An 18771-nucleotide genomic window follows, 5' to 3' on the forward strand; every position below is an offset into this window, starting at 1 on the left:
GCAGAAGGAGATAGGATCTGCCCATGCGATGCCCACCTGGTGGAAACTCTAACTCACATGGCCCTTAAATGTAAAATGTATGACGATCTCTGCCAACAATTTCTAGACCATCTATGTATTCCAAAATGGAAACCAGAGATGGAGGTTATGTGCTTCTTATTACAGGTGAGAGACCAGGAGCTCACCAAGACAGTAGCTAAGTTCCTGTATTTGATTTTCTGTCGCCGAAGTATGCTACAGGATCCTGCCCTTGCTGGAAACCCACAGAGATGAGGCAGATTGCTCGCCTCTTCTGCCCTTTGGCGGGTGACAGTGCCGTTGGGGTGGCGATGAGATCGCACTGGCCTATCTATTCTGAATGTATTTTGAATGTTCTTATGTGATGCCAACAAAGGTTACTTGACTTGATTGACTGATTGATTGATTGACTGATTGATTGCATGTGGGATGTATGGGTGGGCCCAAGCAGGGTATATTTATGAAATATATTTATTTAAAATAAATCAGAGGTCAACAAGAACTCGGACATTAATTTAAAAATGTCTTGCGCCACCTCCTAAATGTCACATCTTCCCCTCTTGCCTCAATAAGCATTCCACGAGAAAGTGGGCAAGTTGTTTACCTGAGTAATGCTTATCTCTGTTTTCATCAAGCTCAGTGCTTGTGGTAGCAACAGTGTCTGCCAAGGCGACCAAGAACATCTGCTCGAGGCGAGTAAGTCCCGGTAAACTTGAGTGCATTAGATGGCTTGAGAGGACGCTGGCATGCTCTCGCCCAAAGTAAGTCGGCCCGTACTGAGACAGGTTGATGACTTTGGATTTATGCTCCCTCCTTTCTGGCTCAAAATCAATGAAGTCATCCGTCGTCACCTGCTGAACCTGGAACAGATCCGAATAGTGATCCTCTGGCTTCCTTTTGGCATGGTCTTGTGAGCCTTGGGGCCTTTTGGTCGCTTCCTCCGTCTTGTACGTGGAATCCTGGTCTGCCGAAAGCAGTGCGTACAATGGCAGCGGAGGGATAGAGTCGATCTCTGTATAGTCCCGGGTCCCCTCTTTCCCCGTACTGACCGCGTCCTTTGCGGTGCTGCCACTTACGCTGATGGTGCGAGAGAGGTGCCGTTTGGAGCCGCCGTCGGCCGACTCAGGGTCTTTCACAATGGCAACTTCCCCCGCAATGCATTTCACCAAATGCGAAAGAATGGCTTTTGCTCTGCGGACTTTACCCAGGTCCATCAGCTCCAAGAGCTGGGTTGGGTGGTACTGTGGGAGGGTAGGAGAAAGGACGTGGGCAGCTTCAAAAAGCCCGCCATCTTGAATCACAGTGGGGGTTCCGAAAACATCGTCCACAATGCCCGCTCCGTCGATGATGCTGGTTTTCTTGGCCATCCAACTGGTCTTCAATGGATCTTGCGTGGGGGAGTCTTCGCCGAGGAAACAGTCACTCTCGCTGCCCCCCGATTTCATGGCATGCTTCCACTGTGCATAGACGTGCATTTCACAGTCCATTCCCACAACCAGTATCCCATCTCTTACCCAAGACAGGGAGACTGGCAATGAAGGGGTGCCGTCTACAGAGGACACCAAGTCTATCGATCTCAGCAGCACCCATTTGGACCTTATGCCTTGCTTTATGCTACCACCTAGTGGTAAAGTAATGACGGCGACACCCTCTTTGCTGCTGGTCTGCTCAGTCACAATTCCCGAAAGTCGGCCGTACATGAATATATTGGCACCCATGCTGACCGTCAGAATATGTGAGCCGTCTTCTTTCGAAACCCAGTCCAAGTGGACCAAATGCTTGGTGTTCGGCATCAGGTGCCGGTCCTTGTTCAAAAATACATCCATTTTACTATATACAAATAAATTGCTGTCCACGCTCACTCTCGAGTCAAGGACGCTCCCGACTTCCACTAGATCGTCCAGGTGAATCGTCTGCTCCAAGACCCATTCTGACCCTCCGGTGGATTCACATTCAAATATACAAACATGCATAGAAAATTCTTTGGAAACAAAACCGTTGTGTTGCATGGGTTGTTTGTATGCCACAGCCAAGCGCCCCGTATAGGAACAGCTGACAGCAACAGGCCTTCCCGAAATGCCCACTGTGCTGCTGTCGTCATCTTTCGAATCGTTCATTAAAGGCCACTTCTTCCAGTTATAGGTTTCCTTCGTTTCATTTCTGCTGTTCACCACCGTCTCAACAGAGCACCTCCAGAACCGGACTTTGTCATCCGAACAGGAAGTAACCAGCAAGTAAGGTGCAAGGCAGACTGGGTAAATTGATGAAGAGCTCAGGTGTCCTAAATGAATCAGAGATTACTATTATTATCATTATAAAAAATTGTATACCGTCTTTCATTTGAAGATCCCAGGGTGATTCACAAGGTGAAGCATCATTTACATGACACAAACACAGCCTCCTAAGAGCCCGCAAAAAGTTACTAGCCTGCTGATTTGTGGCAGCTCTGTGGTCCAAACAAGTGAAACTTACACCCTCTTGAAAGTTAAAAAGCTTTCCCCATCTAGGAAATGTCTGCAGGCAACTGGCTATTTACAAGCCTGCATGAAGATAGATCTGTTTTGATTTCTTAGCAGTATCGAACATTTCAGTCTCCAATCCATTTTGTTTCTAATTCACGTTTCTAATTCACAATATACAAGAGTGAAAACTACATCCAAACAATTTTTTTTTGCATCTATGGGGTTACAGCGGACCAATGAATGCAGAATTTGCCAAAAGTCTCAGATTGGTAACCAAAGTTATAGGAACCAGTGTAACTAAGTATTGAATCATTGTTTTACCTGCAGAAGGAGTAGCTCGTACAACTTCCACACCAACTGGAATATCCAATGGGCAACTGTAGACCAGGCTAGAACTCAAAATAAGTTTACTAGCTGTCTGAAGATTAGCAACAGATGAAGAACGGGGCATGGGTGCTGCACCTGGTGAGGTATCTGGAGATGAGTCGACAGTCTGTTGCCCAGGTATGCCCAGCTGGTTTCCTGATGGTTGAACTTCAGCAGACTTTGCTTTAAAGATGCATTATTACAAACAAACAAAAAGTTCAGTGTGTAACAAGGACATACTTCCCATTTAAAACATAGGCAAAGATTTGTTTAGATACAGCATGCAGGGTGAAAAGCTTTAAAAGAGGATTAGACAAATTCATGGAAGACAACACCTTCAATGGCTACTAACCCTGATATATGTTTTTTGCCTCCAATGCTGGGGGCATAGTATGTCTCTGAACAGCAGCTGCTAGCAATCTCAAGTGGACAGAATTTTCCTGCTAGGATCTCTTTGCACATGTCTATCAAGCATGTCCACAGACAAGCGCATAAACTGAAATAAGGAGAGCCCTGCTGAGTCAGGCCAAAGACCCATCTAGTCTAGCATCCTGTTTGGATGGGAAGGCAGGATCTGAGTGCAGCAGTATTCTATTCGTGTTTGCTCAGAAGTGAGTTGCAGTCCCACTGTGCTCAATGGGGCTTACGCCCAGGTAAATGTGCATCAGATGGCATCCTACAATCCTTAGCATGGTCATTAGCTGCCACTGAAGAGTTAGGAGCATGTAACTTAATGGATCTGATCAGTTTTATGCAGCCTGACCACGCACAAGCTTAAGAAGAAGCCTGTAATGGGTTTTCTGACATGTCAATACCGTGATTAAATGCTCACAAATGTTACACAAGTGAATAATTCTAACACACTGACAGCAATGCAGCAATTAAAAAAAAATCAGTGCAATACATCTCTTGTTCAAACAGAGACCCTTTGCCTACTAGGGCTGGGCGATATCAGCTTTCCAACATTGCAATGTATCACCAGCCGAACATTGCGGTGTAGTGATACATTGCAATGTTGAAAACGGGAGGAACGAGCAGCATTGGCCCCAGCCCTGCGAGGCACCAGGGTGAAACCGCTGCCACTCCCAGCGCAGGGAGGAAGGAGGGAGCAGAGAAGGAAGGTAAGGCGCAGGTAAGCCCCACCTGCGATGAAGACACCATTGCCCTCTCGCCCTCAAACTGGTCCCAGACGATGTATCGATACATCGCCCAGCCCTTTTGCCTACAAAGGTTGTGCCACTGAAATGAGGGAGGGTCAGTCTGCGCACAGAACCGTGGACTTGCATGCAAAACAACCCTAGTTGGGGGAACCGCCAGATCATATTTAAAGGGCCTTTACAGGAGGAGGAGAGGCAGGGAAAGTTCTGTTGCACAAGCAGAAATGCCTGCAATGATGGAACACTGTTCTAAGTGTGACACTGAATACAACCATTGGCCGAATGAGTTCATTATTTTCTATGCTGAATTTCCAGGATGAGAGTGGCTCTCTGGGATTTCAGACATAGAATGTTCCCTGCTCCGCCTGGAGACTGAATCTGGGACCTTCTGCATAAAAGGCAAATGCTCCACCACTGGGTTATTCTGTAGCTCTGCTTGTCTGGAGGCTTGGGTGGTATTTGCAAATTCTGCTATTGAATTGTTACTGGATTTTATACACTGTCTTATTAGCTGTCTTCCCCCAGCTGCAAGACAGGATTTTTAAAAATGCCTTAAATCAAGCAGTGCATGATTAGAGTAAAAATACATGTTCACCTGGAAATTTCTTCACTCACCTACACATGCTTGAACAGATTTAAGATGCAGGTGCCACATGTGAAGTATGGAACTCCCATTTGTGTCTTTTTCGATTACAACTAGATAAAACTTTTCGGAGAAGGGTGGTGGCCGATAACCTGTCCAAAATCAAAACCAAATATTAATGGCAATCTGGCATTTCAATGTAAGTGATATTTATAAGCAAACAAACAAACAAACAAACAAACAAACCTATAGCTCAGCCTTCCTCCCAAAGATGCCCAGGGCAGCAATGACATTTTATTAAACATGGACCACGCTATAAGGATCACATTTTTAAAAATACCACTTTCTGCTGCATTTTAAACACTGTCAATCATTAAGTAATATGTTCATGATACATAAACCTAAAAGTGTACGCAAGAAAGAAAAGTTAAACCAATCTAATTTAAAAAAACAAAACCTGCTAATATTAGGCCGAAATTAAGTCACAAAAACTCAGAAAACCTTCTGACTTCATTGTTCCAAATTTGGGGACACACTTTCAAATTCCATTTTATATTTTGGAAGTGAAGTCTCATCTGAAAGTTGAGTGTTTTAGGCTTGTTGACAACTTGTGCATTATTTTAGCACATATCAGTACAAAATGTTGTAGTGCGTGAATTGTCAGAAACCGCTCAATGTTAAATACCGTTACAAGTTTTCTACCAAAAGCTACCAGATACTAAATACTGCATTACCAACTGGCAAAGGATGTCAAATAGGAAATATATTGGAAATATATGGAGAATGTCCTCTGAATGACTGTGTCCTCGAAGCTACAAACATGAGTCTGACCAAACTGCAGGAGGCAGTGGAAGACAGGAGTGCCTGGCGTGCTCTGGTCCAGGGGGTCATGAAGAGTCGGACACGACTAAACGACTAAACAACAACAACCTCTGAATAGCCCCAGCAGCTGCCAAGCCCTCAGTGCAGATACCTTTAGGGGAATTTTGGCTCTACGTACTATTCATTCTTCAAAAGGGCTACAATTCTCGGAGCAGTTTAACAGTCAATTCCTCTTCCCAGGGAACTCTGCAAATTGTAATTCCATTTTTTTTTGGGGGGGTGTCTCCTAACAACTCTCAGCGCCATTAACAAACAGTAGCTCTCAGGATTCTTTGTGGGAAGTCATGGCTGTTTAAAGTGTTATGATAATGCTTATGAAAAAAGGCAAGTAAGTGGGAATATGATAAAAATGTAAAAATGATGCATAGGCTGGGGGTGGAGAAATAATAATAATAATAATAATAATAATAATAATAATAATAATAATAATAATAATTTATTATTTGTACCCCACCCATCTGGCTGGGCTTCCCCAGCCACTCTGGGCGGCTTCCAAAAAATATTAAAATCCTCTAATACATCAAACATTAAAAGCTTCCCTAAACAGGGCTGCCTTCAGATGTCTTCTAAAAGTCTGATAGTTGTTGTTCTCTTTGACATCTGGTGGGAGGGCGTTCCACAGGGAGGGCACCACTACCGAGAAGGCCCTCTGTCTGGTTCCCTGTAACTTGGCATTTATCCCTCCCCCCAATAATATAAGGACCCAGAACCACTCAGTGAACTAGGGAAAGTAGACAGTACTTAGTTCAACTATGGAATTTGCTGCCACAAGATGTAGTTTCATAACAGCCACCAACTTGGAGAGCTTTAAAAGAGAATTAGACAAATTCACAGAGGATAAGGCTATCCAAGACCACTAGCCCCAATGGCTGGGTCCTGGCTGCTGGGGCGCATGAACAGAAGAGGAAGATGGTGGTCACGTTTGGCTTGGGGGGATCTGGTTAACCTCTGTAGGAAAAGAAAGCTGCATTAGTCGATCCCATCCAGCAAGGGATCTTCTGCTGCCTCCCAAGGGCACCACAACATTCCCTAAAGATTCCTTGCTTATGGATAAGAGTAGAGTACGAGTGCTTCACTATACCTTTGGAGGGCTGGAAAAATATCTCGGTTTCTTTCAGCTCCGCATCCTCTTTATGCGGTTTGTATCCCAAAATGAAGTCCTCTTGAAAGACGTGAAGCAATTGCGTGTTTGACCCACACTAGAAACAGCGTTAGACAGAAATCAACAGCTTGCACCAAATAGTTATGCACAATAACGTACAAGGTATCCAATCATATTCCATGCGCGTTGTATCATCAGCTATCACAGGTGTGGGGCAGCTTTGGCCCACCTGGTGCTTGCTGAATTACAGTTCCCATCAGCCCCAGCGATCATGGCTGAAGGCCAGGAGTGATGGGAGTTGTAGCTAAGCAACATCTTGAGGACCAAAGGCTTCCCATCCCTTGATCTACATAGAAGGCAGCTCTGGCTTCCATCCAGAACAGCTGCCACATGGTGCTTGGTGCCTTCAGTGCTGTTCCAGCTCCTCATTCCTGGGATTTTCAGTTTGTTTTCTAAATGCACAGCAGTCTTTAGGCCAGTCTTCATCAAGCAAGCGCCCCCCAGGTGCTGCCGCACTCTGACTCCTATCAGCCCCAGCCTGGTCCCTGGCAGGACGTCCCAGACTCCTTTTGATCTCCAAAGTGGAAAGGGCAGGATCATTACCATTAGCAAAAGCTTTGGGAGTCATGCATTTCAGCCCGACATAGGGAATCTAAAATGCTGCTCAAAAATCTGCAGCAGGCTTGCTACAGAAGCAGAGTAAGCTCAAAGCTTTCTTTGATTAATTACGCAGGATGTGTTCCATTGATTAATTTAACACAGCAGGGAACAAAATTAATAGTAAATCCCTTTGGAGCTAGACAAAAAACCTAATGCACTAAGGACTTCCTTTTGGAGGGTTTGGTTTGAGGATTAATAAAGGAGCACATTATTTTGCCAAGGCCTAAAATTTATAAGCTGGCTATAATGGTGCTAAAATCCTAGGGGAATCCCAACCCTTCTCCCTGAAAACTCCTATGCACATTTATTCTAAATATGCAGGTTCCAAACAAGGCACATAATAAACAACAATATTTTTTTCTGGAAAATGCAGGATAGCAATTATTTAAACGTTTGTAACAAAGTGATTTCCATGCCATTTTGTAAACAGATACAGAGAGACCAACAGGTTATTCAAACTAAATAAATAAATATTCTGCTGGAAAACAGCAGAATAGAATGTTGTCACAACTATGTGTGCAATCTGAGAGTAGTTCCCATGTAGCCCAGGGGTGTTTGTTTCAGGGTAGAAGTGTGCAGGACTGCACTGTTACTGGACATAATCATCTGTAGCAGCTAACAGATGGTGGCCATTATCTTGTAATTTGAGGGTGGGTGGAGGTGAATGTACGTGTGAGTGAGAGCAAGGCCCCATCTGCACTATACATTTAAAGCAGATTCATACCACTTCAAACAACCATGGCTTCTGCCAAAGAATCCTGGGAACTGTGCTGAAAAGTTTTCAGGCGACCTCTATTCCCCTCCCAGAGCTACAATTCTCAGAGTGGTTTAATAACCAATCTCTCTTCCCAGGGGACTATGGGAATTGTAGCTCTGGGAGGGGAATATCAGGTAAAGGACCCCTGGACGGTTAAGTCCAGTCAAAGGCGGCTAGGGGGTTGTGGCGCTCATTTCGCTTTTCAGGCCGAGGGAATTGGCGTTTGTCCCCAGACAACTTTCCAGGTCATGTGGCCAGCATGACTAAACTGCTTCTGGCACAACGGAACACTGTGACAGGAACCAGAGTGCACAGAAACTCTGTTTACCTTCCCGCCGCAGCGGTGCCTATTTATCTACTTGCACTGGTGTGCTTTCGAACTGCTAGGATCTGGGTCAAAGCAACAGGAGCTCACCCCGGCACAGGGATTCGAACTGCCAGCCTTCTGATCAGCAAGCGCAAGAGGCTCAGTGGTTTAGACAACAGCGCCACCAGCACCCTTAACAAACTACAGTTCCCAGGATTTTTCTATTTTGGCAGGGAGCCATGATTGTAACATGAACGTTGCTTTGGATGTAAGGTGTCCTAAGTAAGGAAGCCTCTGAATTTTGTGTGGCTGGTATGTAGAATACTGTGCAAAAGTATGTTACATCTATTTCTCTGGCCCATTTCCCCTCTGGCCCAGCCCACCACCAACACATGCCTCCACTCTCTACCCACAGAAGCTGAGAAACGTTGCCCATCCCTACTGTCAGCACAGATTTCTGGTTTTTAATCACCATTTCCCCACTCCTGGTCTTTACTTAGCAAACAAACAAGCACCAGCCATGGTTAAATGACCCATTAGAGGGTTAACTAATTTTTTACCTGGTCGGTTATAGCATCTAGTTCAATAATGCATCCTGGCCGAGCTGTTGATTGCTGGCTCACAATGTTAAAAACTTCACCGATGAGTTTCTGAAAGAGAGGGGAAGTTGGGAGAGTATTTGTATTTGAAGCTAATAGCTGCAGCTGAAGTCCCGTTGGTACCAATAGCATCTGGGTGACAAGTAGCCACTTTGTGCCATAAACTCCAAGCCAGCATGGGGGTTTGGCTGACCCTGCTCTAGATCATCATGGTTTTAGTTTGCGTGTAAGTAAAGGTAAAGGTAAAGGGACCCCTGACCATTAGGTCCAGTCGTGACTGACTCTGGGGTTGCGGCGCTCATCTCGCTTTATTGGCCGAGGGAGCGGGCGTACAGCTTCCAGGTCATGTGGCCAGCATGATTAAGCCGCTTCTGGTGAACCAGAGCAGCGCATGGAAATGCTGTTTACCTTTCCGCCAGAGCGGTACCTACCTATTTATCTACTTGAACTTTGACGTGCTTTTGAACTGCTAGGTTGGCAAGAGCAGGGACCGAGCAACGGGAGCTTACCCCGTCGTGGGGATTCGAACCGCTGACCTTCTGATCGGCAAGTCCTAGGCTCTGTGGTTTAACCCACAGCGCCACCCGTGTCCCTTAGTTTGCGTATGGTCTGATGTTTAGAAAATAATGCAGCCGCTAGTATGAATTCTCACTCTCTTTGCAACCTGATCGTACAGATTGCACTCCCTCTTTAAGTTCTATCCTTAGCTTATGAATAAAGGTAACGGTAAAGGCACCCGACCATTAGGTCCAGTCATGGCTGACTCTGGGGTTGCAGAGCTCATCTTGTTTTACAGGCCGAGGGTCATGTGGCCAGCATGACTAACCAGAGCAGCGCACGGAAACGCCATTTACCTTCCCGCCGGAGCGGTACCTATTTATCTACTTGCACTTTGACGTGCTGTCAAACTGCTAGGTTGGCAGGAGTAGCTTATGAATAGCTGCCCTCTAATCAGTACTTGTAATTTGACAGAAAAGTCACTGAGCAGGGACGGAGGCTACCAGCCAAAATAGTTGCCCAAGATGCCTCTGTTGTCCTCTTTGGGAAGCATATTAACAATGCTCTCCCAGGGCAGCTCCTCTGGCACCTTCATTTTTTTAAAATATATATACAAAAGTTACAACACAATACATTTTCAATCAATATATCTGCCCCACAGATACCTCTGCGATGATGGTGGCATTAAAAAATCCTGTACATATATTTACAGGATGGGGGGGGGGAGGTTCTTCTTTTTTAGCTCTTATTATATTATGTATTTTGTGTTTCTGTACTGGAAACTGCCCTGTGATCTTAGAATGAAAGGCGGTATATAAATTTAATAAATGATAATAAAAATAAATAACAACAACAACTTCTTACAGAGGATCCTGGGTCACTCAGTTCATCCAAAAGTTTCCGTGCATCCACCACGGCTTGGTATAGCCTCAGGTTTTTGCCATCCGATGCCACGAAGCAAGCACTTGCAGAATTGCAGTAGGTACCTAATTTAAAGGCAGGAGTCAGTTTTTGACATTTAATGTAAGCTATATGTTTCAGCAGTTATGGTTGGAGAGGTATTAAGCAGTTTCGTAATATTCCACCAATGCGACAAATTCCCTGTTGAGGGAAGTTTTTAATATTTAATGCTGTATTGTTTTTAACACTTGATTGGGAGCCACCCAGAGTGGCTGGGGAAACTCAACCAGATGGGCGGGGTATAAATAATAAATTATTATTATTATTATTATTATTATTATTATTATTATTAAGAATGTTGCTGCAGTCTCGCAACTTCTAGCTGAGTTTGAAATAAGGCTGTTTTGCACGAAGTGCTTGTCTACGCCCTTCCAAAATTTAACAGATGAAAATGGGGAAACTGTATCCGTTGCAATTAACACATCTAAGTTAGCCCTGTCCATTGGTCAACCTGTGTAAAACTTAGCTGGATACAACCTGATGACTCAAAGCTCGCCTTGAAGGAGACAGGCACAATCGCCACACCATAGACCCATTTTCTGCACTAACTGCTTGCTATGCCGCTCAAACACCCAGGGAAATAAAACTTTCAACTAGAGGGGTTTACCTTTTCATATAACTTCCGAACTAAAATACAGAAGAGCATTCCCCCAAGGGGGGGGGGGGGACTAAAATAAGAAGAAATATTTCTGGAAGTTGGGCAAAGTCATGGCTCATAAAGGTTATCTTCTTCTTTTTTAAAAAACAAAACCTGGCTTCCGTCAAGTTTTATTGTCTACAACAACAGCACTCACCGAGACAATAGCTAGGAATAAGAGTTGGGAGCCAGGCCACATTGGAGAAGGCAGAGGTATGGAGAGAATTGATACGAGCCAATTCCGATACTCCACCCGTGTACGACAAAGGACCAATGGGGTCCACGCGCCACAGAATCAGCTCGCTGTAGATGGCGTTTGGATCGTGGAATGTAAGCGTCGCTGCGTTCCTAAACTGCTGCCTGGAAGAACCTTTCAGGTGCCTCATGGGGTCCATCATTTTGTTCAAGCCATCAGAGTCCCACGGCTGATCGGCCTCCGGGGTCCGCAGGGTGTTGTGGTGGGAAGACGTCAACAGGAGCGGGAGAACCGAGTGGCAAGCGAGGTCGTTGAGATGAAAGCGGTGCCCGCAGTACCTAAACTTGTGGGTGACTGTGTGCACCGTCGTGAAAGCAGACTTGTCCGCAAAAGAAACCGCCCACTGGTTAAGCGAGCCATCTATGTGCTTAGAAACCATCATGACTGTGGGCACCGTGATGTTCGCGTTGAAGCTGTCCTGGGAGCATCCCGGCCTCCATCCAGACAGGCTGTCGGAAATGCTAGTTCTCTTCTGGAGCAGCGCCTCGCTGATTTCTTTCGTGGACGTAGTGCAGGCGTACATCATGATGTTTTTGCTAAGGGAGCTGGCGTCGCCGGACGGAAACGCAACGGGGATCTGAGAAGAAAATGAAACCTAGAGGAAAGGGAAGGAAATAAGGCGAATGTGTTAAGGCAAATAGTAATATTTTTATAGGAAAAGTCCCAATATCCCCCTGCCCCAAGTATATGTATATACAGTGGTACCTCGGTTGTCGAACGTACGGTAATCCATTCCGGAAGACCATTCGACTTCCCAAACGTTCGACAACCGAGGCGCAAAGGGCCACCTGCAGTTTCCATTGAAACACTATACCTGAACTTGCCGAAAGATCCCTGGATTATACTCATCCAAATATTTCACGTGCCACACTAGAAAGGTGCCGTCTACGGGATGGATGGTAAAGAGCATGTCTGGGTTCTTGTTCCATTCCTTAAGGAGCAATTCAATTTTCCTATCTAACAAGACAGTGGGAAGCGGCATGGGCGAGGCAGCTGGTGAAAGGATTTTGGGGCTCCCTTCTCTTTCCCCATCTTCATGTTCTGAGGATCCCGTGCCAGTCCCCGTCTCAGACTCTCTATCTAGAGACAATTCTGGAATCAAAGGTAAAATACATGAAACAGATGCATTGGACCAGTTTGCACATCAACGTATTTTCTTACCCTCCAAGGTAAATAAAACTTGCGTTTTATTTATGTTAGACTGTCTACTGTGTATTTCAGACCAGGGTTTCCCAAACTTGCGTCTCCAGCTGTTGTTGGACTACAACTCCCATCATCCCTAGCTAGCAGGACCAGTGGTCAGGGATGATGGGAATTGTAGCCCCAAAAAATAGCTGGAGGCCCAAGTTTGGGAAGTCCTGTTTTAGACTGCCTACTGTAAACCACTTAAATTATTTTTTGCTGTTGTAATAAGCAGTATACAAATGAAACAACTCTATACAAACCAACCGTATGCAAATAAAAGAGGGGTAGGGAACCTGTGGCCCTCCAGATGCTGCTAGACGCCAGGTGTCTTCTATGCCACTTGAAGACCTCTAGGTCACAAGCAACTAGCAGGTCTAATAAAAAGCAGCAACCGCAGTCAGCCCAGCCAACGGACAGGGATGATGGTAGCTGTTGTTCAACAGCAACCAGAGGGCCATAGGTTTCTCATCCTTGGTTTAAAAACAAGCCATGTTTTAGCGTGAAGAAGTAGCGAGCTTGTGCTCACTGCTCAGAAGTTCTTACAGCACTCCAAACCTGCTGCTGCCACAGGCAAAACAAGCCAGAGCCTGGTTTGCTGTGTCATCTGAACCTGGGTTGATGGTTTGTTTCACCCAAACCATGAGTGGTAAGCCAAACCCTGCTGCTAGTCCCTGCTGGTCGATGATACTGTGGCAGAAGAAGAACAAGAAGAACAACAACAAGAAGAAGAGTTTGGACTTGATATCCTGCTTTATCACTACCCGAAGGAGTCTCAAAGTAGCTTACAATCTCCTTTCCATTCCTCCCCCACAACAAACAATCTGTGAGGTGAGTGAGGCTAAGAGACTTCACAGAAGTGTGACTAGCCCAAGGTCACCCAGCAGCTGCATGTGGAGGAGCGGGGAAGCAAACCTGGTTCACCAGATTACGAGTCCACCACTCTTAACCACTACACCACACTGGCTCTCCTGAGGAAGATGGGTCAGTGGCCTGATTCAGTATAAGACAGCTTCCAGTGCTCCTTGGCAACATTTTGTGGTCCCCTAGTTCCTTCCCTTACCAACTATGAGCTGGGGATAGTGAACAGCTGCTGAACTACATGGTCTAGCTGCTACCTACAAATTAGGAAGTCTTTATCTTTTAGAGGAAAATATTCTGGGTAGATTGTACCAAGCTACCCTTCTGACAACAAAACAGCATGCATGAGGCTCAGTACAGTGGAACCTAGGTTCTCAAACGCTTTGGTACTCGAACATTTTGGCTCCCGAACGCCGAAAACCCAGAAGTAAGTGTTCTGGTTTTCGAACATTTTTCAGAAGCCGAACGTCCGATGCGGCTGTTACGTTATTGTTACCGGGGCGCTTGCACCAATCAGAAGCTGCGGCTTGGTTTTCGGATGTCGAACGGACTTCCAGAACGGATTAAGTTCAAGAACCAAGGTACCACTGTACATCATTTTGAAAGGAAGAAAAGAGTCTTTGTTGCATCTCTCAAGTCATTTACAAGAATTGCTATAGGATGCTAACAGAAACATCCCACAAGTTGTGGTGATGACTACCAGTTTGGACAGTTTTAAAAGAGGATTGGACAAATTTACCGACCCCCATTCTAAATACTCATCAAATGCAGACATCAAGGAAAAGGAAGCCATGCTACTAACCGTGATCAAGTTTCATCAGCAAACCTCTCTCCCTCTCCCTCTCTCTCTCTTCCTCTCCTTCCTCCTCGTCAGCATCTTCTTCTGCTTGTTTCATCTGTTGATCTGTAAGCTCTCGTAGGTGTTGCATAAAAATTTCAGTCGAGGATGTAAAATGGAATTCTTTGTTATTTAGCCAATGAACCACAAAGCCTTCATTTCCTTCATCCAAGTGAAAAGCCGTCTTGAGCAAAGCTGGCGGAATGTCTGGGGAAACAAAACCATTTTCCCCCAAAGGAAAGAAGTCTAAGATATTTAAGAGATGATTTATATTTCTGCAGGAAAGTGGTCTTGTATAAATGACTGTAAAGTTGAGGAATAGAAGATGTGTGCTATGTAAGATAGAACTAAACCATAGCATGGAGGGTCATTCAAGAACTGTGGGCTTGGCAACTCTCTCTTGGCTTCATTTTCAGTTTGCAATTCAATAGGTAAAAGGTAAAGGACCCCTGACAGTTAAATCCAGTCACAAACGACTATAGGGTTGCGGCGCTCATCTCACTTTCCTGGCTGAGGGAGCCAACGTTTGTCCGCAGACAGTTTTTCTGGGTCATGTGGCCAGCATGATTAAGCCGCTTCTGGTGAAACCAGAGCAGTGCACAGAAATGCCATTTACCTTCCCGCCAGAGTGGTACCTATTTATCTACTTGCACTTTGACGTGCTTTTGAACTGCTAGGTTGGCAGGAGCTGGGACCGAGCAACGGGAGCTCACCCCGTTGCGGGGATTCGAACCGCCGACCTTCTGATCGGCAAGCCCTGGGCTCTGTGGTTTAGTCCACAGCGCCACCTGAGTCCCTTTTAATGTAATAGGTAAATATAGCTAATAATTGGTAAATAAATAATTGTTTTATTTGCATCTGTTCTCTAAACCAGAATCTGGAAATCCTCTTCTAATGTATGAATTCCTATTCTGGTCTGGAGGGCAAATACAAGCCAGAGTTTGCCAGAAAACTATGTGATGGGGAGCCGAGGAAGCATGCAAGCCTCCATCCAGAAGAATCAACTGAATAGCGCAATATTTCAGGACCCATCCTACTCCTGTATTGTCATTTGTTTCAGCTGTTTTTAATTCTGGATTTTAAATTGTTGCAATCCACACCAGAAGCAGCTGGCAAAGGACTGGTAATAACAACAACAACAACAACAACAACAACAACAACAACAACAACAACAACGTTAACACAGAAATAACTGCACAAAGGGTCCCTTAAATAAGCCGTGTTTCTAATGTGCACCACAGAAAGGAAATCCAAATATACATATGACAAAACATTTAGAACAGGCCAAGATAACATTTGTTAATGTGGGGGGAAAGTGCTTTCCAAGAAGTACAATTAACAATGTCACCATAAACACTGTTTTCTTTAAACATGCACAAGCTTCAGGCAAGGAGCCCAAAGCAAGGAAAACACACATCATCTTTCTTGGCATTTTCACACAGGACAATAGGGATGAAATAATTAATCTAATTCTGTCTAAGCCCACTTTGCTCCATTTCCACATTTAATTTATATAACTTATTTTTAGCTTTCCTCAGCCAACCCTCAAACTTCCAATCTAGCAGACACAATACATAAGGAAAATGAGTATTTTGGGGGTGGGGGTGTGCTTGTTAATTTAAGCTGAGAGTCACACCTCAACTTTCAGGTAAGTGTGCTAAATGAAGGACAGGTGCACTCCAAATCACACATTAGTCAAGCACGGGATAAATTCCAAATTGCACATTAGTTTAGGAGAGCCTTCTGCAACATGGTGAGCATCTCCAAGGCCACAGGTTCCTGGATTCCATCCCTACACCACTCAACATGGTCATGCTGGCTGGGGCTGAGGGGAGTTGAGAGTCCAACATGGGTAGGCAAACTAAGGCCCGGGGGCCGGATCCGGCCCAATTGCTTCTCAATCTGGCCTGCAGACGGTCTGGTAATCAGCGTATTTTTACATGAGTAGAACGTGTCCTTTTATTTAAAATGCATCTCTGGGTTATTTGTGGGGCATAGGAATTTGTTATCCCCCCAAAAAAAATATAGTCCAGACCCCACAAGTTCTGAGGGACAGTGGACAGACCCCCTGCTGAAAAAATGTGCTGACCCCTGGTCCAATTGGTAAAAGGTAAAGGACCCCTGGACAGTTAAGTCCAGTCAAAGGTGACTATGGGGTTGCGGCGCTCATCTTGCTTTCAGGCTGAGGGATCCGGCGTTTGTCCACAGATATCTTTCTGGGTCATGTGTCCAGCATGACTAAACCGCTTCTGGTGCAACAGGACACTGTGATGGAAACCAGAGCACACGGAAACACCATTTACCTTCCCGCTGCAGTGGTGCCTATTTATCTACTTACACTGGTGTGCTTTCGAACTGCTAGGTTGGCAGGAGCTGGGACAGAGCAACGGGAGCTCACCCCGTTGTGGGGATTCGAACAGCCAACCTTCTGATCGGCAAGCGCAAGAGGCTCAGTGGTTTAGACCACAGTGCCACCTGCGTCCAGAGAGTCCAATAACCTCTGGGCAGCTCCACATTGGCGACGCCTACTGAAGGCTGGCCTAGGAGGTGTAGATCAGGTGAGTTTGCATTAGAATTTGGAAAGATTCCATTCCTCAAGGTCTCCCTAGGACAACCTGTGGACCAAGTTCCCAGGGAATGAATTGCTTCTCTTTTTACCTGTGTTCGGGTTGATGCTTGCAGTTATGTGGAAATGGCAGAGTGCATTAGCGTGGTGGGAAATGTGCCGCTGAACCTCGTGTGTTCCCAGCTGATCAGGGAGATCCTCAGTGTGAGTGATCAGTACGGAGGACCTTCGCTGACCCTTTCGCATGTTTTTCAAGTGATGAATTGTCTGAAGCAGGAGAAAGAGGGAGAGGGAGAGGGAGAGAGAGAGAGAGAGAGAGAGAGAGAGAGAGCGCGCACACATAAGGCTGGCCTATTATGAGAACTCAACCATGGAAAACACAAATAGTTTCTGTTTCTAAAATTGGGCAGAACTAACAATAAATCCCTCACACTTCATTTCCTCTTCTAGTAGAAGAAACCGTTAAAAGCTTGGTACATGACTCATTTTTATTTAATTTTATATATATATTTGTCTCTTTCATGAGATCTGTTCCATATGGTACTGAAATTAGGCCTTTAGTGTGCTGGCACCTACTTTGGAACTACTTTCAGATACATAATGTCTTTAGAGTGTGATTTCATTGTAATATTAGCTATAAATGACCTACAATGAGGTCAAAAGGCAGCATATAGATTATTTTTTGGTAAGTAAACAAATTTAAACGTATGCTAAAAACAGAATGCAGTCATTGGGCTTTCCCCTTTAGGGTCTTGTCTGCACTGTGTACTTAAAACAGTACCATACCACTCAGGGTATCCCTCAAAGAATTCTGGGAAGTGTAGTTTGCCAAGAGTGCTGAGAGTGGCCAGGACTTCCCCATTCCCCTCACAGAGCTATGATGATGATGATGATGATGATAATAATAATAATAATAATAATAATTTGTTTATTATTTATACCCCGCCCATCTGGCTGAGTTTCCCCAGCCACTCTGGGTGGCTTCCAATCAAGTGTTAAAAACAATACAGCATTAAATAGTAAAAACTTCCCTAAACAGGGCTGCCTTCAGATGTCTTTTAAAGAGAAGACAGCTGCTTATTTCCTTCACATCTAAAGGGAGGGCATTCCACAGGGTGGGTGCCACTACCAAGAAGGCCCTCTGTCTGGTTCCCTGTAACCTCACTTCTCGCAATGAGGGAACCGCCAGAAGGCCCTCGGTGCTGGATCTCAGTGACCGGGCAGAACGATGGAGGTGGAGATGTTCCTTCAGGTATACAGGACTTTAAGGGCTTTAAAGGTCAGCACCAACACTTTGAATTGTGCTCTGAAACGTACCAATGCAGATCCCTCAGGACCGGTGTTATGTGGTCCCGGCGGCCACTCCAAGTCACCAGTCTAGCTGCCGCATTCTGGATTAATTGCAGTTTCCGGGTCACCTTTAAAGGTAGCCCCACGTAGAGCGCATTGTAGTAGTCCAAGCGGGAGATAACTAGAGCATGCACCACTCTGGCAAGACAGTCCGTAGGCAGGTAGGGTCTCAGCCTGCGTACCAGGTGGAGCTGGTAGACAGCCGCCCTGGACACAGAATTAACTTGCGCCTCCATGGACAGCTGTGAGTCCAAAATGACTCCCAGGCTGTGCACCTGGTCCTTCAGGGGCACAGTTACCCCATTCAAGACCAGTTCGCAGCGTGGTTTACCATCCAATCCCTTTTCCCAGGGAACTCTGGGTATCATAGCTCTATGAGAACAGGGGTATCATAGCTCTATGAGAACAGGGGTATCATAGCTCTATGAGAACAGGATTCTTTGGGGGGAAGCCATTACTCTTTAAAGTGGCTTGATGCTGCTTTAAATGTATAGTGCAGATAGGGCCTAAGATTCACATCCAGTTGTGTACTGATTTCTACTTTACAGGCCAACAAGAGCAGGCAGGAGTAGCTTTGTTGTTCCTTTGAGAGTGGGATGAAGGTATACAGAAGCACTGCTTTGTCTCACAGCCATATATTTGTTGACTTTAAGAGACCTAGCTCTCCAATGCTTTTACGGCAGGAGTGGGGAAACTTTTTCAGCCCTAGGGACCATACTTCGTCATAGGC

General features: G+C 45.4%; 1 protein-coding gene across 14 annotated transcripts in view; it reads right to left on the reverse strand.

Moving 5' to 3' along the window:
* DMXL2 (Dmx like 2) overlaps positions 1-18771 on the reverse strand; it is a 530204-nt gene that overhangs the window by 473559 nt on the left and 37874 nt on the right. For all 14 annotated transcript variants that reach the window (XM_053365737.1, XM_053365727.1, XM_053365736.1 and 11 more), the window contains exons 9-18: positions 16784-16958; positions 14090-14332; positions 12059-12336; positions 11146-11839; positions 10256-10377; positions 8855-8944; positions 6550-6667; positions 4619-4738; positions 2802-3029; positions 623-2299 (exon numbers count right to left, since the gene is read on the reverse strand). In XM_053365737.1, the coding sequence (XP_053221712.1) occupies positions 623-2299; positions 2802-3029; positions 4619-4738; positions 6550-6667; positions 8855-8944; positions 10256-10377; positions 11146-11839; positions 12059-12336; positions 14090-14332; positions 16784-16958 (3745 nt within the window). The remainder of the gene's footprint in view (positions 1-622; positions 2300-2801; positions 3030-4618; positions 4739-6549; positions 6668-8854; positions 8945-10255; positions 10378-11145; positions 11840-12058; positions 12337-14089; positions 14333-16783; positions 16959-18771) is intronic.

Source organism: Podarcis raffonei, chromosome 14 (assembly GCF_027172205.1).
Source record: "Podarcis raffonei isolate rPodRaf1 chromosome 14, rPodRaf1.pri, whole genome shotgun sequence".
Lineage (NCBI taxonomy): Eukaryota > Metazoa > Chordata > Lepidosauria > Squamata > Lacertidae > Podarcis > Podarcis raffonei.